This window comes from Micromonas commoda, chromosome 1 (assembly GCF_000090985.2).
Source record: "Micromonas commoda chromosome 1, complete sequence".
Lineage (NCBI taxonomy): Eukaryota > Viridiplantae > Chlorophyta > Mamiellophyceae > Mamiellales > Mamiellaceae > Micromonas > Micromonas commoda.
Genome location: NC_013038.1, coordinates 1918675 through 1940999, shown reverse-complemented (window position 1 = coordinate 1940999; position 22325 = coordinate 1918675). Strand labels below are relative to the sequence as shown.

The 22325-nt window shown below is 56.9% G+C and overlaps 7 protein-coding genes across 7 annotated transcripts; 2 read left to right on the top strand and 5 right to left on the bottom strand.

Annotated features, from left to right (window-relative positions):
* Positions 1-101: 101 nt before the first annotated feature.
* Positions 102-4283, top strand: MICPUN_55566 (predicted protein; the record flags this gene model as incomplete). Its single annotated transcript, XM_002507708.1, has 1 exon — positions 102-4283. One exon carries the CDS (start codon positions 102-104, stop codon positions 4281-4283), a length of 4182 nt encoding a protein of 1393 aa, XP_002507754.1.
* A 123-nt stretch (positions 4284-4406) lies between these two features.
* MICPUN_55565 (predicted protein) lies at positions 4407-9715 on the bottom strand (the record flags this gene model as incomplete). The annotated part of the gene is made up of 2 exons (XM_002507327.1): positions 4407-4754; positions 5081-9715. The coding sequence occupies 2 exons, from the start codon at positions 9713-9715 to the stop codon at positions 4410-4412; spliced, it is 4980 nt and encodes a 1659-aa protein (XP_002507373.1). The 3' UTR covers positions 4407-4409.
* A 411-nt stretch (positions 9716-10126) lies between these two features.
* Positions 10127-12043, top strand: MICPUN_55564 (regulator of chromosome condensation, RCC1; the record flags this gene model as incomplete). Its single annotated transcript, XM_002507707.1, has 1 exon — positions 10127-12043. One exon carries the CDS (start codon positions 10127-10129, stop codon positions 11996-11998), a length of 1872 nt encoding a protein of 623 aa, XP_002507753.1. The 3' UTR covers positions 11999-12043.
* Positions 12044-12581: 538 nt separating this feature from the next.
* Positions 12582-13433, bottom strand: MICPUN_75639 (predicted protein; the record flags this gene model as incomplete). The annotated part of the gene is made up of 1 exon (XM_002507326.1): positions 12582-13433. A coding segment is annotated over one exon (852 nt), but the record flags the coding sequence as incomplete, so codon positions are not given.
* Positions 13434-14566: 1133 nt separating this feature from the next.
* MICPUN_77812 (predicted protein) lies at positions 14567-15331 on the bottom strand (the record flags this gene model as incomplete). The annotated part of the gene is made up of 1 exon (XM_002507325.1): positions 14567-15331. One exon carries the CDS (start codon positions 15329-15331, stop codon positions 14567-14569), a length of 765 nt encoding a protein of 254 aa, XP_002507371.1.
* Positions 15332-16492: 1161 nt separating this feature from the next.
* MICPUN_55561 (predicted protein) lies at positions 16493-19561 on the bottom strand (the record flags this gene model as incomplete). Its single annotated transcript, XM_002507324.1, has 1 exon — positions 16493-19561. One exon carries the CDS (start codon positions 19559-19561, stop codon positions 16493-16495), a length of 3069 nt encoding a protein of 1022 aa, XP_002507370.1.
* A 133-nt stretch (positions 19562-19694) lies between these two features.
* Positions 19695-22323, bottom strand: MICPUN_98581 (predicted protein; the record flags this gene model as incomplete). Its single annotated transcript, XM_002507323.1, has 2 exons — positions 19695-19718; positions 21538-22323. 2 exons carry the CDS (start codon positions 22321-22323, stop codon positions 19695-19697), a joined length of 810 nt encoding a protein of 269 aa, XP_002507369.1.
* Between the last annotated feature and the right edge of the window lie 2 nt (positions 22324-22325).

Here is a 22325-nt window from a genome sequence, read left to right as displayed (position 1 = left end):
TGCGCGCGGCGCGGCTACGGGGTGCGGACTTCTTCGCCTGTCCGTCTCGCGAGAGGCGGAAACCCTTCCGACCGGTTACCCCGGTTTGGACTTCGCGGACCATGCCTGACGCCGAGGGCACCACCCCGGATTCGCAGATGAGGAAGAGAAAACACGAGGACTACGCGGACATCGGAAGAGGGTTGGAGTCTACGTCTTCTGCCGACCCTCTCACCCAAAACGATGACGGTGGCGACGACGTCCTGCGTGTGCCCAATGGAGGTTGGCCAAATCATGTCCGTGAAGCGGCGAAAACTCTTAAAGATTTGGTCGACGGAGTGTTGCAAAGCCCACAAATCGCGGAGCGGAAGTCGAGCAAAGCGAACTGGCAGTTGCTGTTGGAGTCGTTCAAGAGCCGTGCCAAGATTGATGAGTCACGCGATGCCACGGGCAAGCTTGGCGATCTATTTGAGCTCTTCTGTGTGCTGTTTTTGAATTACTGGAATGCTTATATATTCTCTGCGTTGCCGCGAGGGAAAATTACCCAAATTTGCTGGCTGCGAGGCGACGAAAAAAATTTCCCAAAGGCACAAGAGACTGGATATGAGCGGCGTGGACAGGACCTCACGGACAAAGGTAGTGATGTGGTGCTACGGCATCAAACCACCGGGCACATGACGCTTGTGCAATGCAAATTTCGGTCATCAAATAGGACTGCAGCTGACGAGGGAGGATTCTTTCAAGATTTGGTACAAGCCAGGGATATGTACGGCGGCAGAAAACGGCATGGGCTCTGGATGGGGACAGATGCACCGCATCCACGTTTCGAAGAGCGTGGCATTCACATTCATTCGTTTATGCGTGATGTTTATGCGAAGTACACTACCCAGGATTTTCTTGAATATGTTCATCGCTGGTGCGAAGACACTCTCGCCAAGCAAATTCCGCGGTCGCCTGATGAGGCCCTGATGGAATGTAATTATACTCCGCGTCCAGCCCAAGAACGACAATTGGAAGGCTGGAAAGGTTTTCTCGACAAATGCTGGGGGACATTTTCGAGCAACAATTCCTCGCAAAGCCTAAGGGCACAGATGAGCATGTGGTGCGGCACCGGGAAGACATTCACGGCATTCCTCATGATCAAGGAATTCGTCAGGTACACCGCAGGTGTGACCAGTGGGGGAGCGACCGTCGTCTATTTTGTGCCAAGCCTATGGCTCATGGAGCAAACGTTCAAAAGCTTTTTTTGTCAATGCAGAAGAAATCAAATCAAGATGGGGAGATGGCTGCTCGTCGGTTCTAACGGTGACAGAACATTGACCCAAGGCATGGACGCTCGTTTCGGATTTCTACTCAGTACTAGCGTGGATGAGATCTCGCAACATCTGAAGGAGGGCCCGTCTGATGGCCACAACGTCATCATTTCTACATACAACTCCTGGAAAAAATGCGCAGGAGCTCTGGAAAAGGTGCAGTTGCACCCGGATCTGGTGATATACGATGAGGCACACCGAACCGTAGGTATCATCGACCGGGAGGATTCTTTCAAGCGATGCATTTTGGACGATTCCTTTCCATGCCGCGTGCGCCTTTTCATGACAGCGACGCCGAAAGATGTCAAAGTTGGAGATGATGAGCTTGGGGACAACGAATTCAAAAGAGGCATCGTCAATTCCATGAACGAAACGGAGAAATACGGCGAACCCATCGCGGATCCATACACACAGGCGCAAGCTGCGGATGCCGGGGATATAGTGAGATCGAAGGTAATCGCACTCATGACTGACAACGACATGGTGAGAGAGTACTTTGGAAATAATCAGCTTGTGTTGCCTGTCGCCCACATCTCATCCGACGACATAAAAGAAGAGGATGAAGATAGCGATGCAGAAAATTCGGATGGCGATTCCGACGAAAATAGTAACGACGGAGATCGGCACCAGGGAGTCTCTGAGCCTCCCAATGGAATCGTCTCTGAGCTTCCCGAGGGAGTCGCAGAGCTTCCCGAGATTCAAATGGAGGCGTACCGCGACACTGCGAGGTGCGACTGGCTCTGTGCAGCGATCCACATCGTCGAAGCCATACGCGATGGGAAGTATAAGGTCGTTTTCTGCTTCACCCGCACGATTAAACAAGCAAGGGCGTTTCAGCGACGTCTTCAAAGCATCCGGGAGATGCTCGCAGAGAAAAACCCTGATGAAAATCTAGGAGGAGACTATCCAATCGAGCACATGCACGGGCGTATGAACATGACGCAACGGAAGGAGATATTATCGCGCGTCGAAGAGGCAGAGCTGGGTATAGTTTGCGCCGCGAAAGTGTTGAACGAGGGCATCGACATCCCGTTCTGCGACACGGTCGTGTTCTTGGAGGCGAAAGGGAGCGTCGTGGACATCGCGCAATGCAGCGGCCGGTGCAATCGACTGTACCCCGGCAAGGAGGTTGCGAACATCGTGATTCCGGCATTAATCTCCGAGGACGAGATACTAAACCCAGGAGCAGACGACCTCGCTGGTTTCCAAGTGCTTCGTAAGACGCTCAGCCTCCTTTGCGTCCTCGACGAAGAGCTCCGCGCCGTATTGTGCGGCGGCGCAGATGCGAATCCTGACGGAATACACAGGCGGGAAGGGAAGTTTGAAATCGCGAGAATCGGTCGTGCGGATCGGGTCCGAGTAGATTTGCAGGCTTTGGTGGACAGATTAAATATCGCGGAGGTGTTGCTCGAAAGTAGGCGAAGACCTACAAAGGAGGAGAAAGTGGCGGCGCTTGCCGCGCTCTCAGAGAAGCCGAAGCAGGGGGAAAAGGTGGAGGTGAAGTGCGCATCAGGAGAAGTGGCGCAGGAGGACCTCGGCATGTTCTGGAGCGTTATCCGTCAGAACTTTGGTCCCAAACCAGACAAGGCGAACACCAAGTTGTCAGCAGAGGAGAAGAAGAAGCTCCTGAATGTGGAGTGGGTGAAGAAGGAGGTTGAGAAGATGGAAGCGAAGGCGTTGAATGCGCCTGAAGTGAGAGCGACGAAGGAGGACAAGCTTGCGGCGCTTGCTGCGCTCTCACAGAAGCCGAAGGTGAGGGAAGAGGTGGAGATGAAGTGCGCATCAGGAGAAGTGGCGCAGGAGGACCTCGGCATGTTCTGGGATAGGGTCCGTCTGAACTTTGGACCCAACCCAGACAAGGCGGGAACCAATCTGTCAGACGAGGAGAAGAAGAAGCTCTTGGCTGTGGAGTGGGTGAGGAAGGAGGTGGAGAAGATGAAAGCTATGGCGTCAAATGCGCCTGAAGTGAGAGCGACGAAGGAAGAGAAAGTGGCGGCGCTTGCTGCGCTCTCAGAGAGGCCGAAGGTGAAGAAAAAGGTGGTGGTGAAGTGCGCATCAGGAGAAGTGGTCCTGGAGGACCTCGGCATGTTCTGGAGCAGTATCCGTCAGATCTTTGGTCCCAACCCAGACAAGGCGAAATACAATCTGTCAGAGGAGGAGAAGAAGCCGCTCTTGGCTGTGGAGTGGGTGAGGAAGGAGGTGGCAAAAATGATGGAATTGGGAGCGACGAAGGCGGACAAAGTGGCGGCGCTCGTGTCGCTCTCAAAGAAGCCGAAATATAGGGAAAAGGTGGATGTGAAGTGCGCATCAGGAGAAGTGGTGCAGGAGGACCTCGGCAAGTTCTGGGACAGTATCCGTCAGAACTTTGGTCCCAACCCAGACAAGGCGGGAACCAATCTGTCAGAGGAGGAGAAGACGAAGCTCTTGAATGTGGAGTGGGTAAAGATGGAGGTGGCAAAAATGATGGAATTGAGAGCGACGAAGGCGGACAAGTTGGCGGCGCTCGTGTCGCTCTCAGAGAGGCCGAAGCATGGGGAAAAGGTGGATGTGAAGTGCGCATCAGCAGAAGTGGTGCAGGAGGACCTCGGCAAGTTCTGGGACAGTATCCGTCAGAACTTTGGTCCCAACCCAGACAAGGCGAACACCAGTCTGTCAGAGGAGGAGAAGAAGCCGCTCTTGGCTGTGGAGTGGGTAAAGAAGGAGGTGGAGAAGATGGAAGCGAAGGCGTTGAATGCGCCTGAAGTGAGAGCGACGAAGGAGGAGAAAGTGGCGGCGCTTGCTGCGCTCTCAGAGAAGCCGAAGGTGGGGGAAAAGGTGCAGGTGAAGTGCGCATCAGGAGAAGTGGCGCAGGAGGACCTCGGCTTGTTCTGGAGCATTCTCCGTCAGAACTTTGGTCCCAAACCAGACAAGGCGCACACCAAGTTGTCAGCAGAGGAGAAGAAGAAGCTCTTGAATGTGGAGTGGGTGAAGAAGGAGGTGGAAAAGATGTAAGCCGAGGCGGCGAACGAGCCAGCGGAGTCTCAAGACACGCGAACTGGTCTACTTGTATCATGACTAAATACTCTACACAAGTCTCAGCAGGTCCACTCTCCATGAGCTGATGCGAGACTCGACTCATCAGCTTATTAAGAGAACCTCCACCAGCTCCGCGAGGTCGCCCCAGTTTGCACCCGCGCTCACCTTGACCGGCAGTGGCACGGTGAGCCCAAACTCGTCACCCGCGCGTTCCATGATGGCTCGAACCGCCCTCGCCGCCTCGACGACCCGCGACGCGTCAACCTCGAACAGGAGCTCGTCGTGAATCTGGAGCACGGGCGTCGCGAGCGAGGGGTCCAGCTCGTCAAACACCGCAATCATGGCGCGCTTCACCACGTCCGCGGCGGACCCCTGACACGCCGTGTTAACCGCCCGCCGCTCGTCTGCGCTCCTGTCCAACCTGAACCGCCGTGAATACAGGTTTCGCTATTTTACTTCACTGCTGCCGCCGGCTGGCCCACCCGAACGTTGTCTTCGCTCATCCCGCGCGACATTACCCTGCGGCGCGCTGGTGATAAGTTGCGCACGGTGATGTCGAACGTGTCCCTGTGCGTGCGCTCGACCTTGGGCGTGCTCGGCTCGCCCATCATTGGGCGCCTTTCAATTATGCTCCGGTCGCCTGCATCCCCGTGAGCTCTCCTCTCCACTTTCGTACTGGTAAGACTAGGAACGAGGATTTTACCATGGGCACCTATCCCTCATGCACCGCGTTGTTTCTTGCCCCAAAAAAATGGCAGATCAAAGATGCTGACCTTTTGCGGACCGGATCCACCAGCTTCGCCGCCCGCCGGACCCGGTCGTTCACCTTCCCGGGGCCCGACCGAGCCTCCGTCCGCGACAGTCGCGGGGGCTGGCGGCGCAGGAGCGGGAGTGATCTCGTCACTCGCGCGATTGCGCGGCGATGCGACGGGCGCGACGTCGAACGGCTCGGCCAGCGAATCCCACGTGGACTCAGCCGTGGGCTGGGCGCCCGCGGGTACCTTGCGGTAGCGCATCGTCGGCGATCTGTGCTTAAACCGGCCCCCGTTGCCTCCGTCCCCACCCCCAGCAGCGGAGGTTCCCTGAGGCGCGCCCGGACGCGTCGTTTGGCCTCTTGGCGGCGCCGGCATCGCCCGCTCCTCCGGCGCCGCTTCCGTCAATCGATCCGCCCGCGGCGGTCTCCGCGCCTCCGCCCTTCTTTCGATGGTCGCGTCGGCATCCGGTGCTGAGCCGTCGTTGGCTCCCGATATCTGTCGGTCTCTCTGAATATCTGCGAGGGATCTGTGCTCGGAGTCTCCTTCCGATTCAGATTGAGAGCCGTCTCGTTCATCTTGGATACCCATTGACGCGAGAGATCCGACGAGGTCCGAGTCTTGGTGCTCGAGACTTCTTTGAGACGGCTGCGAGTCGACGTCCTTCAGCAAGTCACGCACGGTGATGTCGAACATGTCCCGGAGCGTGCGTTCCACATCGGGCGTGATTGTCGCGACCGGCGGTGGGAACGTGGGCGTTGTTTTCTTCTTATCGGGCGCGTCCCTGTGAGCTTTCCTCTTCACCGTCGTAAGAACGGCTTTGATTTTATCGCACTCGCCGATGATGCGATTGGATCGGTGCGCCGCGCACTCGGCGGTGCGATACATATTGCAAAAATCGGCATGGCAACCCCCGAAGTCATCGGGTAGCGCCAAGTCGAATCCCATGAATTCTTTGCGCTTGGTTTTGTCCTCATCTGGTTCTTCGGGATCAGACATGATTATCGCGAGGATACCTCGCTTCGACGGCTGCGTCGCGATGGACCTCAGAGCTCGTCCCCATCTCTGCAGAACCTGTCTCACTCCTTTCGACTTTTGTGTCAACACCACGGCGTCTGTGCACGGGATGTCTATGCCCGTGCTCAAGTAGTTGGCATTGAAGAGAACTTCAATTTTCCCCGTCTTAAACTGGTGCAGCAGCCTCTTTTTCACGTGCTCCTCCATTTCATCCGTTCGCTCGTTGCGCTGCCACGTGGCAAAAATATGAGCCGTTTGAACCTCTCTCAAGCGTTCTGCGAGCTCTCGATTGTGGGAAGCTTCTGAGATGCGCTGCTTCAGCAGAAGATTGAAAAGCGCCAAGCACCGACGACAATCTTCGTTGCGCCAACAGAACACCATTACTTTTGAAGCCTCGCCTCGCTCAATCATCCGATAAATTGTCATGGCGGTGGCGTAATCCTGCGCAGTCGCCGCGATGGGCGAGTCCGTAACATCATCGAAGCTAATTTGTAGTCCCACTTTGTTCAGAGGGTCGCCGGTGACAATCCTACCCCTCCTCCCAGTGCGCTCTTTAATGCCAAAGATACACTTCAGACGATCGTGCCTGTCATCGTTCATAGATGACATGTCTGGGACTTTCAACCGATACGTCAGGAGGAACGGCTTCGCGAGGATGTTGTCCGGCGACCTGAAAGCTTCCGCGAACGTGTAAGAGAAAATCGGAGTGCCGATCAAATTTGATCCATTTTGCACGCCAAAGTCCGTGAAGTCGTGGCACCCGAATCCTCGGGCTTCATCAGACCGAATGCTCAATACTTTGGTCTCTTTGTCCCAACCCAAAACGACGCAATCCGGCATGAGCATTTCTTCCACTGGAGTATCCCATGCTATGAAGTTTTTCTGCCAGAAGTCAAAGTTGCATTTATACCTCTCCCCCACCGCTGTCTCTTGCGGAAACATCCGCGAGGCGCAATGTGCCATGCATTCTTCACCTGTCGCGTTCTGACAAGTGCACATTCCTCTGTACCTGTCTCTCCTTGTTGCAAAGATCACCACCTGCCGATCTCCCAATGCTTGGCTGATATTATCTACGGAAGGACCTTCAGAACCTAGGCTTCTCGCGACATCCTGAAGTTGCCGAATAAGCTCCCTCTCATCTTCGGATTGAAATTGAGGTAGGCTCGCAGCCCGCTCGAGGGGCATGAACTGTAGGCTTTCGCTCAATATCTGCACTCGACTCAGTCCGATATGATCGACGTTATTATCGGCCGGATCCCCGGCATCGGATTCATTCTCATCAGATGAGTTCAAATCGGCAAGCTTTTTGAAATATACATCCGGGAAGCGTTCTTCAGGCGTTTTTTCTCCAACACTTTGACCCTCCGCTGGTTCCTCCGCAGTATCATCCGACTCCGCGTCGTCGCCGTCTCTCGCGCGTAAATTCTCCCCTCGCTGCAATTCCACGAATGGCGTCGCCGAGTAACACACGCGCCATTTCGCGGGAATATTCAACGTCAACTGATAGCTGCCTGCACTGTTGCCCGCCACTTCATGAGCTTCGTCAATTATAAATACATTGACGAGTGGGTTCTCGCGGTTGTTGAGAGGCTCATCAAGACCACGGGAAACTCGAATGAACTTGGTCAGTTGATACCAAAAGCTACTGCCGCCCTCGACAGTGGTAAAAAATCGGCACCTGCTCAGTTCATCTCCTCGGCTCCTGTGTTTCAGCAGCGTGTTGAAAAGCTGGGGAGCATTCAAGCGGCGAATCGCATTTGGATTCGGCGTTTCGAACGTTTCGCTTTTGGAACACACCAAATAGTAGAACAGCTTTGGAGTTTCAAAATTAGTCCCTTGCTCCTTTGCTCGGTTTGCAAACTCCGCCAGCTCTCGATCTTCGTGCGCCTTGAAACCTTCGGCAGACTGCTCGAGGAGAAGAATCCGTGGGCAGGCCCACACCATGGCGATCTGGTCTAGCGGTGTTAACGAGTCCCCCGATTCTGTGTACAACGTCCGCATCGCATCCGTGAATGCGATGAGAGACTTTCCGGATCCGGTGGCGGCGACGACGGACCCACCATTTGACCCTTTCTCTCTTTCGCATCGCAACTTGTCCAAAGCTGCAGTCTGACACTCGCGAAGCTGTTGCCTCGGGCGCGTCGGCACTTCCTCGCCCATCTGAGAATTGAAAGGATGTTTCGCCATCTCAGCCGCTAAACGTATGCTGGCCTCCTGGCGACACATGTCCTCATACAAAAATGTCCGAAGAAGGCCTGTGTTGTGCTGATCCGCAAAATCGCCGCCGACCTCAGCTTGTTTGCACGCATAAACGTTCGCGACCCAATCGAGGCAAATCAGCGCGTCGACTTTGTCCGCCATATCCCTCACGGCAGCAGCGTGACCGACATACCTTGCGATGTTGATGTATGAGTTGAAGTCCGATCTTGCCTTGCACTGAATCGCTCGGATGTGATGCCTCGGATGTGATGCATCCAAATCCTTCAGGACGACCAGAACATCGAAAAATCTGTCGCGTTGAGCCTGATCATACAGCTTATTGGCCAACCTCCACGCGTCCTCGGTTCCACCAAACGCGGCGGCTAACTCGTTCTTGTCTTCTTCCTTCATGCGAAACGGTGACCGGGCTGGCGCGGCGGACATGAAACACTTGTGCACCTCACACTTGACGAATATGGGCGAGTCTTCCTCGACTCCTTCGCGTCTTTCAGCCAGATAATCGCGCATGTCATGTCGTTTCTCGACCCTGCTGAGGTAACACATCATCAACTCGAGCGCTTCGCCCATGACGTGCTCGTACGAAATATTGAACCAGTCCGGCACGTCAAACTCGGCGAGGATACCCTTCGTCTGCGCCTCATCCGCGCTGAAACACATCTTCATGGCATCGTCGATGGATCCGTCGAGTTCGTGAAACGCCCTGGCAAACAGTATCCTTCCAGCCTCGTGCACGGCGGTCTTGAAGTTGGCGTTCCAATCGTTCCCCGTCGGCCCTGGCTCGCCGTCCCGGTCGTGTCGCCGATTGTCGGCGACGTCCATGTGGTCCTCCTCCGGATCCTTCGACTGACTCATCGCCACGATCTCGTCGTCGTACTCCCTCAGCGCGGCGCGGGGGTCGAACTGACCTTCGTCGGGAATCTCGTTCGCATCCACGGGTTCCGACTCTTCCTCCTCCGCAGCCGCCCCCTCGGCAGCCGCCCCCTCGGCAGCCGCCTCCTCCGCATCCCTCGCGGCTTGCAGCCTTCTCTTTAGCTTAACGCGCACCGTTTCCATCTTCTCCGGCTCGAACAGGGGCATGAGGTTCGCGACGGCGCTCAACTGCTCCATCGCCCCATCGAGGTTGTCGTCGATGTGCGCCTCGGTGTGTTGCTCCGTCTCGGCGACGCCCGCGAGCTCCCTGATCTTCTCCTCTGCTTTTTTGAGTACGCTTTTCGTATAATACTGTCTTCCCCTGGGAGGGGCAGCGGGAGGTGTAGAGTTTGCGTCGGGCCCCGTCAGCTGCGCGATGGGGGCGCCGTCGTTATTTTCGCCGGTGCTCGTGTCGGAAACAGCTGCGGGCACTTGTCGTCCATCGCTCCCCCCGTCTCTTGAAGCTTGGCCTCCGCCAGCCCTCCGCCACGGACTTGTAGAATCCGACATTATTGCTTCCGGCAGCGATCCGTGGTGCTCACGCGCCGAGTGGGTACTTGTATCAACGCGTCGCTTCGTGCTCGATTTGGTCGAAGACGCGCGTGCGGCGAAGTCTTCCGCGAATCGTTTCGCCGCCGCGGGTCACGCCGGCCCGCCTGGGCGCGAGCCACTCCAATCGGGAGATAACTCAATGCGCCGCGGTAAGAGGTAAAATGGAACAAGAGTTTTTAACACTAGACTGCTAGTCTAGCTAGACTACGAAGGAACCAAGCACACGGGCAGTCATTGAGACATCACGCGCGTCACTCGCGCTCGCGCCGCGACGACTCGACGGGCGCGAATAGGCGCCTGGACCAACTCTCCCGCTCGATATTTGAACGACAACGCGCACCCCATCCCGTTCCCAACCGAACGCGCGCCATGGGATCGGACAGAATCGCTGCTGACAATAGCACCACCGAGTGCGTAAAGGCAAGAAATCTCACGTCCGTCCATCGCGCCGGCTTGGCGGCGACTGGACGCGCGCGTATTTGCCTACACGCAAATTCCATTGGGCGGCTCGGGGGTTTCGTTTTCATGTTCATCTTCAACCTCATGTCCGGAGGGGCGGATTCCCTTGAGATTTCCCTGGGCGCCTATCATTCTTGTGCCCTGATCGCGAGCGGCAAGGTGATGTGCTGGGGATCCAACGGTGACGGTCAGCTCGGGGACGGGACCTACACCGACCGCGCCAGCCCTGTTGAAGTCTGGGGAATCTCGACGGCAACGAGTATCGGCCTGGGCGGCTATCACTCTTGTGCTCTGCTCCTGAGCGGCAAGGTGATGTGCTGGGGTTGGGCTGGCGAAGGTCGCCTCGGCGACGGGACAACCAACAACAAGCGCACAACCCCGGTCATGGTTTCAGGCATCACGACGGCGACGACAATCGGTCTTGCTCACGACCACTCGTGCGCCATCCTGACTGACGGTAAGGTTATGTGCTGGGGCTACAACTTCTGGGGCCAACTCGGGGACGGTACCACCACCGACAGCGCAATCCCCGTTGAAGTCGTAGGTGTCCGCAACGCTACGAGCATCGCTGGGGGCAATGACCACACGTGTGCGCTGCTCGTCGCAGGCGCGGTGGCTTGCTGGGGGAGCAACGGCAGCGGCCAAATCGGGGACGGGACTACCACCCAGCGCCTATCTCCTGTTCAGGTCTCGGGAATCTGGTCGGCGACGAGCATCAGTCTTGGCGACTATCACTCTTGTGCCCTGCTCCTCAGCGGCAAAGTGATGTGCTGGGGCTTGAACGGCGGCGGTCAGCTCGGGGATGGGACCGTCAATAGCAGAGACGTTCCCGTCGAGGTTTTGGGCATTTCGACGGCGACGAACATCGGCCTTGGCGGCTACCACTCTTGTGCCGTGCTCATCGGAGGTAAGGTGATGTGCTGGGGCTTGAACGACAATGGCCAACTCGGGGAGGGGCAACTTGCGGATGGGTCAACCTCCGACGATCGCCTCATCCCCGTTGAGGTGTACGGAATCACGACAGCGACGACCATCACTCAACGTTTGGGCAAGTCGCACTCGTGCGCTGTGCTCACAGAATACAAGGTGATGTGTTGGGGAAGCAACAGTGAAGGCCAGCTTGGCGACAATTCAACATCCGACGGCACTCCCCGATACATTCCAGTGGAGGTTGATGGACTCCTTACCGCGGCGGATGATGAACCAAAATCGGAACGGTTTGAGGATGTCTTGCTGTGGGCGATTGTTGTTCCTGTCGTTGTAGTTGTCCTCATTCTATCAATATGGGGGTACCGGAAATACCGACAGAACAATGGGCAAGGTTGCTTCCACTTCAGGGAAACTGAGCTTGCCGGTATCGCGGCGGCGGGCAACCGTCACAGAGCTCCTCCTCCCCCCCCTCCTCCTCCTCCTCCGCCACAGCAAGGAGAATTCGGCAACGGCGGTGGCGGCGATGTGCACGTAGATTTGACAGCGGGGAACAACCGAGAAGAGGACGACGAGGTGGAGATTACCGGCGCGAGCGGTATCACTGGCGCGCTCCACGATTTCCCACACTCGCGTCACATCTGCCAGAACTTACCCCTCGACAACGGCCATCCGCATCGTGCGTCGTGCCCGAACTGCTGGTGCTTCGTCTGTGAGGTGCCCGCGCCTTGCGATCAATGGGGCGACGGCTCTAACCTCAACGCCGATCACTGCCGCGCGACAGAGGAGGTGCCTCACTGGGTCCTTGCGAGGGACCTTGCGAGGGACGAACGCAGGGCTCGAAACGCGGCGTGATATTTAGAGGGATAAACTTGATTACGAAGGTAGACTAATAATATTGTTTAGCTTGGAAAGGTCTACCTCGGCCTCGAAAGAAGACATAATCATCTGCTGCGTGTTGGAACACTTATATCCGTACCTTTGAAGGTGATTAAATACCAATCTGTGGAGGGCCAAACTCGTCATCCGATGAGTACGACTGACGGTCGGGCATTCCTCGCCTGTTTTCGGGTATTCCTCCATGGCGATCCTCGTAATCCGCCTCTCTATTACGCTGCTGCCGGATCGTCCGTACTGCGATAATAATGAACACAGCCGCAGATATAACAGCAATCCCTTCAATGACACTCTCAGTCACAGACCGTTCCGATTTTGGTTCATCATCCGCCGCGGTAAGGAGTCCATCAACCTCCACTGGAATGTATCGGGGAGTGCCGTCGGATGTTGAATTGTCGCCAAGCTGGCCTTCACTGTTGCTTCCCCAACACATCACCTTGTATTCTGTGAGCACAGCGCACGAGTGCGACTTGCCCAAACGTTGAGTGATGGTCGTCGCTGTCGTGATTCCGTATACCTCAACGGGGCTGCGCCGACGGACGGAGGTTGACCCGTCCCCGAGTTGGCCATTGTCGTTCAAGCCCCAGCACATCACCTTGCCTCCGATGAGCACGGTACAAGAGTGGTAGCCGCCAAGGCCGATGTTCGTCGCCGTCGAAATGCCCAAAACCTCGACAGAAAAAGCTTTGCTGATGTTAGTCCCATCCCCGAGCTGACCGTCATCGTTAAAGCCCCAGCACATCACCTTGCCGTCCGTAAGCAGGGCACAAGAGTGATAGTCGCCAAGCGAAAGTCGCGTCGCGGTTGTGATTCCCGAGACCTGAACAGGAGATAGGCGCTGGGTGGTAGTCCCGTCCCCGATTTGGCCGCTGCCGTTGCTCCCCCAGCAAGCCACCGCGCCTGCGGCGAGCAGCGCACACGTATGCCCTTTTCCCACGGCGATGCTAGTCGCGGTGAAGGTGCCTTGGACTTCAACGGGGATTGCGCTGTCGGTGGTGGTACCGTCCCCGAGCCCACCACCCCAGTTCAAGCCCCAGCACATAACCTTGCCGTCCGCCAGGATGGCGCACGAGTGGTCAAATCCAACACCGATTGTCGTCGCCGTCGTGATGCCTGAAACCATGACCGGGGTTGTGCGCTTGTTGTTGGTTGTCCCGTCCCCGAGCTGACCGTGCACGTTGTAGCCCCAGCACATCACCTTGCCGCTCAGGAGCAGAGCACAAGAGTGATAGCCGCCCAGGCCGATACTCGTTGCCGTCGAGATTCCCGAGACCTGAACAGGAGATAGGCGCTGGGTGTTAGTCCCGTCCCCGAGCTGACCGTCACCGTTGGATCCCCAGCACATCACCTTGCCGCTCGCGATCAGGGCACAAGAATGATAGGCGCCCAGGGAAATCTCAAGGGAATCCGCCCCTCCGGACATGAGGTTGAAGATGACCATGAAAACGAAACCCCCGAGCCGCCCAATGGAATTTGCGTGTAGGCAAATACGCGCGCGTCCAGTCGCCGCCAAGCCGGCGCGATGGACGGACGTGAGATTTCTTGCCTTTTCGCACTCGGTGGTGCTATTGTCAGCAGCGATTCTGTCCGATCCCATGGCGCGCGTTCGGTTGGGAACGGGATGGGGTGCGCGTTGTCGTTCAAATATCGAGCGGGAGAGTTGGTCCAGGCGCCTATTCGCGCCCACCGAGTCGTCGCGGCGCGAGCGCGAGTGACGCACGTGATGTCTCAATGACTGCCCGTGTGCTTGGTTCCAAGCAGAAGCAGTACCACCAGAAGCTGCTAAGACTTACCTTCGTACTTTATTTACCTTAAGTGTTAGCGAGTGTTAAAAACTCTTGTTCCATTTTACCGCGGCGCATTGAGTTATCTCCCGATTGGAGTGGCTCGCGCCCAGGCGCGCGGGCGTAACCCGCGGCGGGGACCGATTCGCGGAAGACTTCGCCGCACGCGCGTCTTCGACCAAATCGAACACGCTACAAGCAAGTACAAGAAGTACTCATAAATTTCGTCTCAACGACATCATCCCAGCAAATTCCATTTTTGGAAACTGAAAGAAAATCTCGGACCGAGTCTCATCAGAATTCCACCGAACTCACCGCTTCGCTCCTCAACCACGCCAATGTCGCGCTACAATCACAACAACAGTATCATCGTAAGAAACATCACAGGCACCTCTGCTTCACGTTACCGAGTTTCTGATTTACGTGGCAAGTACTTGAGGGCAGGAGGAAGAGAAAGAAGTGCTTGTCAGGTGAAAGGATGCGCAGAAAGAGCGGACGGACAATACGGCGCCACGGCGCACGTTCAGTATGCAGATGGTCGGCGGACCAACAAGTGGTATCTGGTCTGGATCTGTAAGAAGTGCAACAACAAGCGAGGTAAGCAGATTCCACTGAGAACTAATGCTCTCCTTGTTCCAGTAAGGAACGTCACCAACCCTGCTAGGAGGAGCTAAGTGAAAGGTAGACTAGTCTACCTTCGAAATACGAGAGAGAGGATGAATCCTGTCACTAGACTACTAGACTAATTATATGGCAGGGTTCTAACTGAAATTCCCTTCTCCATGGCGTCGGCGACGATCCTTTGCCGAAAATACTCCATGTCGCGCTGGTGGAACGTGAGGGGGCACCCCGTCGCGATGTAGTCCGCGTACTTGAGCATGAACACCCCGCAGTCGCACCCGTTCATCTGCCGCGGGATGTCCTTGGGGATCTCCACGGACCACCCGTCGGTGTCGACGTCGGCATCCTTTTTGTTTTTCCACTCGTCGCGCACCCACCGTAACAAATCCTTGACGAGCCCTTTATCGTCGCCGAGCAGGGAGTCGTAGAACCTGACGCACTTGGCGGCGAGGTCGATGACGGCGAGGACCCAGTGGATGCCCTGGTGGACCGGAATGATCACCTTGTCGCACTCGAGGACGTCGTACCCGAGCTTCTTCTTCGTCGTCCACCGCCGCACCGCGCCGTAGTTGTACCCATCGCCCCCATCCGTATGGGAGGAAAGCTTCCTCACGAAAAACGTGTTGAAGAAGTGAACCCGCGGTTGGGCGCCGCCGCACCTCGCCATCTCCCGATCCGCCATCGTGCCGATCGTGAAGTTCACCATCTCGTCGTTCAGCCACTCGCCCGTCGCCATCGTCGCCACGTCCTTCCGCGTCATCTCCAGCGCGCCCTGACCGGTGAACGTCCCAGAGGCGATCACCTCCGACAGCGGACCCGGGGCGTGTGCGCGCTCGATGGCGTCCGCCTGCGCCGCGCTGATGGGCCGCGTGAGCTCCGCCTCCATCGCTTCGATGTCCGCCGCGCTCGCACCGGCCTCGAGGTCCGAGAGGGCCGGCTGCGAGGGCGTGAGCGCGGTTCGGACGGGCACGGCCGTCGGCGTCGGGGCGACGTCGCCCTCCGCCTCGGCGGTGGATCGTCGGAGATTTTCAATCGAGTCGTCCACGAAGGAGTCCAGCGAGGTTCTGCGCACGTCCGGCAACTCGGCGTCCGGCGGCATCTTCATCCTGTACTGCGTCACGGGTTTCCCGCGTCCTGGTTTAGGCGCGCCGCCGCCGCCGTCGTCGTCGTCGACAACGAAAGCATCGTCGTCGTCGCGTTCGTTCAACGTCTCCGCCGGCCGCTGCTGCTGCTTGCAAGCCGAGTCGGGCGGCGCGGAGGTCGGCTGCCGCCGGCTGCGCCCGGCGCTCGACGCCTCTGCGAGCTTCTTGTAAGCGTCCACGTCCCGCTGCAGCCGCTGCGCCGTCGCCTGGTCGCTCTCCACCACCCCGAGCTCCACGTCCCCGCCCGGTGGTGGCCGGGGCCGCGCCGGGAGCGGGCGGGGGGCGTCGCAGGAGTCGCGCGCGCTCGCCGCGCGGCTCTCGGCTAAGGCCTGTCGGGGTCGGAAGGGGGGGTCGCGGGGCGTGAGGTCGGGTTCCGGTGTCGGCATCTCTCCGTCACCCGCGTCAAACTCGGATCGGCGCGCGGGGTTGGGCCGCGGGGGAGCGCTCACCTTCTGAAGCTGCTCCTCCTCGATCTGCGCCAGCGCCGCCTCGAGGCTGGTGCCGCTCGCGGGCGGGGGCGGATACCCGCCCGGCGCCCCCGAGGAGGACGCCGACGACGACGTCGCGCCCATCAATGCGTCTGCGCCGAGAAAACTGACGCCGATGGGAGTCTCGCAACGCTCTTCAGAGCGTACGGGATAGAAGACTTATTATACGGCAATACAGATTCACGGCGCGCTCGGCGTGTGCGACGACACCCCTCTGGCGCGGATGTTCGCCGGGGCTCGGACGCTTCGACTGGCGGACGGGCCGGACGAGGTTCACCTGGAGACCATAGCCTCTAAGGTACCTGCTACTCCCCTCCTTTTACTCAAATCTGTTAACGGTGCTGGTAATGATTGTAGACTAAGCTGTTTGGCAGTGGTACTGGATGTCTGTCTGAGCAATATTACATAAGACTAGAATTACGTTGAAGACATGAAAACAGCTTCGCGCCTCATCTCCGCCTGCGCTTCCATCTTGGCTTCCGCGAGCATCCTCGCAATGCGCTTCACCTTATCCGTCGGATTCTCGCTCATCGAGGCTTGCGCTTCCATTATCTCGCGCGCTTCTTTCTTGGCCTCTTTGCTGCTGAATTTATTAGGGAACCGTTCGAGGAGCCTCCTCAATAGCTCGCCTGTTGGTCGCTCAGGTTCACCGTTCTGCCGCTTAATAATTTGCTCAAACTCACCATTTGCGTTGGTGATTCCACCGGCGAGGATGTCTCGAAATAACGTCCAAGAATTTTCCATCGCACACGTTTTGAACAGAATGCCCTCGACGAGTGTTTTGCCCAGCTTATGGCTTCGTATGTCTGCCAGACGCACGTCCCTGTTTGATTTTTTCGTCATTTGTTTGATTTTTTCGCGAACGTCTACCCACAAACTAATGAATTGATCGACGGAAAGTCCGATGTTGAGCGGCCTGTTCCCCAACTGATTCCAACCTTGTACGTATTCGGTGCCGTGTAAGAAAGAGTCAAGCTTCCTTTGGTTTGCGATCCAGCTGATAACTTCTATGTTTGCGCTCTTTGAAGTCCCACCTCTCGACCAAGGAAGGACGTGATCATACTCGGTGCAACACACAGAGAAATTCTCAGCGGCACCAGGTTTCGCAACCACGTTGCCGTACATGTCGACGCGGAATTCGGAGTCCGACATGTCCCGATCATTTACAAACTCCGGCACCACATCGAAGGTTTTCTTAAAAGCCTGAAATAAAACACCCTTTGTCTGGTTTCGCAGTTTTTCCCAGCTATCGTTCTTCACTTGTAAACTCCAAGCCGGTCTCCTCTTCTCAGAATGAACATACTTCCCCTCCCTTAACTTGTCTTTAAAACCCTTAGCAGGAACGTAGTGGTCTGGGAAAATCATCTCGAGCGCCTTGCTGAATGGCACGAGGTCATGCCCTATCGGAAAATCTTTGCAACCCTCATCCCAATAATACTCGCCATTAATGTGGAATTTGTTGAGTGGTGAGATGAGTCTTTCCCGCTTACTGAATAACTTTTCGAACAACAAGTCAGTGAGTTTGCGTTGATATTCCGGATCTCCTTGCTGCTCTCCGCTCATGTCCTTCGCCTCTTTATCGCATTCTTCGAACAAGTTTTTGAGCCAATCAGGGTGGGAGGGTTTGAGAATAATATGACCTTCCGACGGAAGGTCAGATTGTGGTGCATGAGAAGGTGAGTTACCCGACGGTGAAGTCCCGGACATAAGGGCAGGCGGTTCAGATGTCAATCGTTGATCGCCGTCGTCTGTGGGCTCTTTGCCAAGCAGTTTGCGCATTTCCTCGCAAAACTTTCGCTTCTGCTCCTCATTGCCGATTTTCCTTCCGGTGCGCTTGTTTCTTGACGTTCCCCACCAAAAGATTGCGGTTTTGCCGTCTTCATCTAGCTCTTCCACGAATCCGTTTTCCAACTCATTATCCAGCTGCCCATTTCTCTCGTACAAAATTGCACGCAGATCACTCTCTGGATCGTTGTCATGCATATGTTTTATCTGATCAAGCCACCGACGATAAGGGGGTTCCTTCCTGTGGGACTTCTCGGCTAGTTCTCTTGCCCACTCCACATTTGGTTCTGGTTCTTTCAACGCGTCTATGATGACTTTGATTTCTTTCGCAGTATCCTCGTTCACCTCTACAAAATCATTAAGAGCAGCGCCTGTCTTGCCAGAGTATTTGAACCTTAGCGTGCGCCTCCGATCGTCAGGTGCCTTCGAAGGTATTTTTTTAATTTCAACATTGATATTTTCCATCTTTAATTTACCCAGATACTTCCCTTCATCATTGTCTCGTCCATCTGGATAAAGGAATATCACGCCGCTCGGATAGATGGTGAGATCAACTCTACGCATCTTCTCTTTCCCAAGACCGAGTGTCGAGACGAGCTTACTCGCGCGGTTGTTTGACTTCCTCATCAGCATGTAAGTAGCCACTGCATACTCATCGACGTCAGGGAGGATATCGAGGGCATCCTTTTGTTTATCCACAGTCCGAATCTGCGTAAATTTGTCCGCCAACTTTTCCGTTTGGTAGCACGGGTCCTGATCTTGATGAAGATGACAGTAGGCTGACTTCTTTCCGGGGTGTCGACCGCAGTTGAGGCCGGTGATTCGACTCTTGCCACGGCATGTCGATCTTGTAGCGGCAGACTCGAACGGCAGAGTGGAAACAACGTGTCTGCTTTCCTCTTCCTGGTCCGTTTTGGCACCTGCGACACCTGTGCCTTGATCTTGGTGGTGCCGACAATAGTTCGTTCCCTTCATCGCCAGAAGGCGACAGTCTTCACCGGTCCTCGTCTCACCCTTGCATGTTCTCCTTGACGGCGGGGTTGTGATAGACGCGGGAGATATGGGTTCGCCAGATCCGCCAGGAGAGTTGCACAATTTGTTTGGAGAAGCCGTGTTTGTCACTCTCTTACGAGTAAGGATGCCTCGAATGCGACGCTGTATACACATCGCCGCCCCTTCCCGCAGGTCATCGCGATGATGAGCGTGATTAGAGCAAAGTATATCATCCACGGCTCTAAATGCGCACCGCTTGGATATCTCACCGCTTACTTCGTAAAACACACACTTTGGTGCATGCAACCAGCAAAAGCCATCGTACTTTCCTGGATTCCGACAACTGACGCCTTCGCGCGTCGTACCCTGACAAAATTCGCCCACGTTTACCAAAGCGCGCGAACGAGAGCGACGCTTTCTGAATTCCACACTCATGACATCGAACCTCCCCGCGTTTCGCTTACTCATGCGCGTCAATTGATCGCCAGCGTCACCTAGATGAGCTTGAATGAGCAAATCCACCAGCGCTTTCCCGGACGTCGGGGTATAATGAAACCTCGGGATCGCACCGCTCATGCGCCTTACTTTCCCTTCGTGATCCTTTGCAAACGCATGCGCAGCGTCTCTCCATGCTTGTGTATCTTCTACTGGCCACAGTCCCTCGTTTTTCCCGGCTTCGATGACGCGCTCGCGCGATATGCCCCCCATCGCAAGGACCTCTTAAAACCTTTTATGGGTACACGTCGTGACACCGGGCCGAGCGAGGACCACGCGGTGCAACGGTGAAGCGATGCACGGATACGCCCGCGAAGATGCAAAAGCGCGTGCGTTTAAGAAGTCTTTAGTGCGGGCCGAGCGTGCGGGCCTGCACCCGCGCCAAGGATGCAGACCGCGGCAGTGAACAGGTGAGTTTGCACTTACACTTAGATACGGAGTCAGGCGCGCGATCCACTCTATAGACTACGGTGCCACTTTTTGACACTGAAGAGATCCTAAGAGAGGCGGTCCTGGCTAGCTAGCTAGCTAGTGGGGGTTTTCACTGCAGGGAAAGCGCAGTTCGTCGCGCAAAAATCGACGACTCCTTCTACTGCATCTCTGCATCTAATCCTAGGTATCTACAAAGGTGGGGCCGCGGGGCGATCCTCCAGATCTTCGTCCAAAACCTCATACTCACGTCGCCGCTCTCCACCGAGCCGAAGTGGGTCACCCGCAGAGGCAAACACAACCGTCCCAAAAGCCACCAACACGAAAGACGCTGCGAACGACAAAAACGACGCCGCCGCGATCCCGGCGAAGAACACAACGCGTGCGAGTACCGCCCATAGGTCGGAGCTCAGCATGCCGACGTTGAACGCGGCGGAACCGCTCCGCCGCAATCCCTGCTCACAATCCCCACCGGCCTCGACCAGCGCTCTGACCACGGCATCGTGGCCTTCTTGAGAGGCACGGTACAGCGGCGTCGCGCCGTCGTTATCCGCCTTGTTCACATCCGCACCGGCCTCGATCAGCGCTCTGACCGCGGCTTCGTTGCCTTCTTGAGAGGCAAGGTACAGCGGTGTCATACCTCTGTCGTCCGCCTTGTTCACATCCGCACCCGCCTCGATCAGCGCTCTGACCACCACTTCGTGGCCTCTCCAAGATGCACAACACAGCGGTGAGTCGCCCTCATTGGCTGCCTTGTTCACATCCGCACCGGCCTCGATCAGCGCTCTGACCACGGCATCGTGGCCATCCAAAGAGGCACGGTACAGTGGTGATTCGCCGTCATTATCCGCCTTGTCCACATCCGCACCGGCCTCGACCAGCGCTCTGACCACCACCTCGTGGCCCTCCTGAGCGGCCCTGTTAAGCGGCGTCTCACCTCCATCGTCCGCCTTGTTTACATCCCCACCGGCCTCGATCAGCGCTCTGACCACCACTTCGTGGCCTTCTCGAGAGCCATGGTACAGCGGTGACTCGCCGTCGTTATCAGCCTTGTTGACATCGGCACCGGCGTCGATCAGCGCTCTGACCACCGCTTCGTGGCCATTCCAAGAGGCACGGTACAGTGGTGTCATACCTCTATCGTCCGACATGTTCACATCCGCGCCAGCCTCGATCAGCGCTCTAACCACGGCATCGTGCCCTTCTTGAGAGGCACGGTGCAGTGCAGTGCCGCCCTGAATGTCAGATATGTTCACATCCGCACCCGCCCCTATCAGCGCTCTGACCACCACTTCGTGTCCATTGCGAGAGGCACGGTACAGTGGTGTCATACCTCTACCGTCCGACATGTTCACATCCGCGCCAGCCTCGATCAGCGCTCTGACCACGGCTTCGTTGCCTTCTTGAGAGGCAAGGTACAGCGGTGTCATACCTTCGTTATCCGCCTTGTTCACATCCGCACCGGCCTCGATCAGCGCTCTGACCACGGCTTCGTGCCCTGCTTCAGTGGCACGGTACAGCGGTGACTCGCCGCCAACATCCGCCTTGTTCACATCCGCACCGGCCTCAATCAGCGCTCTGACCACGGCATCGTGGCCCTTCCAAGAGGCACAGTACAGCGGTGTTACGCCATCACTGCTCGTTATGTTCACATCTGCACCGGCCTCAATCAGCGCTCTGACCTCGACCAAGTTGCCTTCTCGAGAAGCGATGGTTAGCTCGCCATCTTCGTCCACCAACTCATCAGGAGATCCATCGACGTCGTACACGATGAGCATCGCGTCGCACCCCTCCCGCGTCGCCGCGCCAGCATCGATTAGCCTCGCGGTAGCCCCATCGAACAGCGCGCGAAGCGGCGAGGACGCGTCCAGCTTACCCACCGACTCTTCCGCGGCAAGCGCGCCGACCACCTCGACCAGCTCGGGACCGGGCTCCATCGAGTCTACCCGAAGCGTCCAGTACCTCTCCGCGCGGTGAATGTACGTCCCGCTCCCGAGCTGATCCAGCAGCGCCTTGCCCACGCGGAGCAGAGCGTCGCGGGGTTTCCCGCCCGGCAGCCGACCAGCCGCCGCCAGCACCGCGTCCAGCCGACGAAGTTTGTAATCGATCAGCTCCTTCTTGAGGAACACGATCGGAAACGCCAAGGGCTGTATCTCTCGCCGCGTCATCGGACACGTGTCGAAGCGGAAATCGCCGTTCTCGTCGAACACCGTGCTCTCGTCGAACACGTGACCGGTCTCGATCACCCTCGGCTCGTTCATCAGATTGTAAGACACCGGGTCGCGGAACCGCTCCGGGGGGTCCTCCAGCTCCGACTCCAGCGACGCCACCACCTGGGCCACCAGCGTGTCGTTGTTGCCTTGCGAATCCTGCAGCAGTTCCAGTCCGATCGACGATTGTCGCTGAAGCGAGATGCTCGGGCTCCCGACGAACTTCTCAACCTCGCCGCGGACCGTCGCAAGATTCAAGCCTAGCCCGCTCAGCATCGTCTCGATCTGGCCCACGGATAGTCCCATCCCGACCATCGCTCTTAGCGTGTCGGTCATGT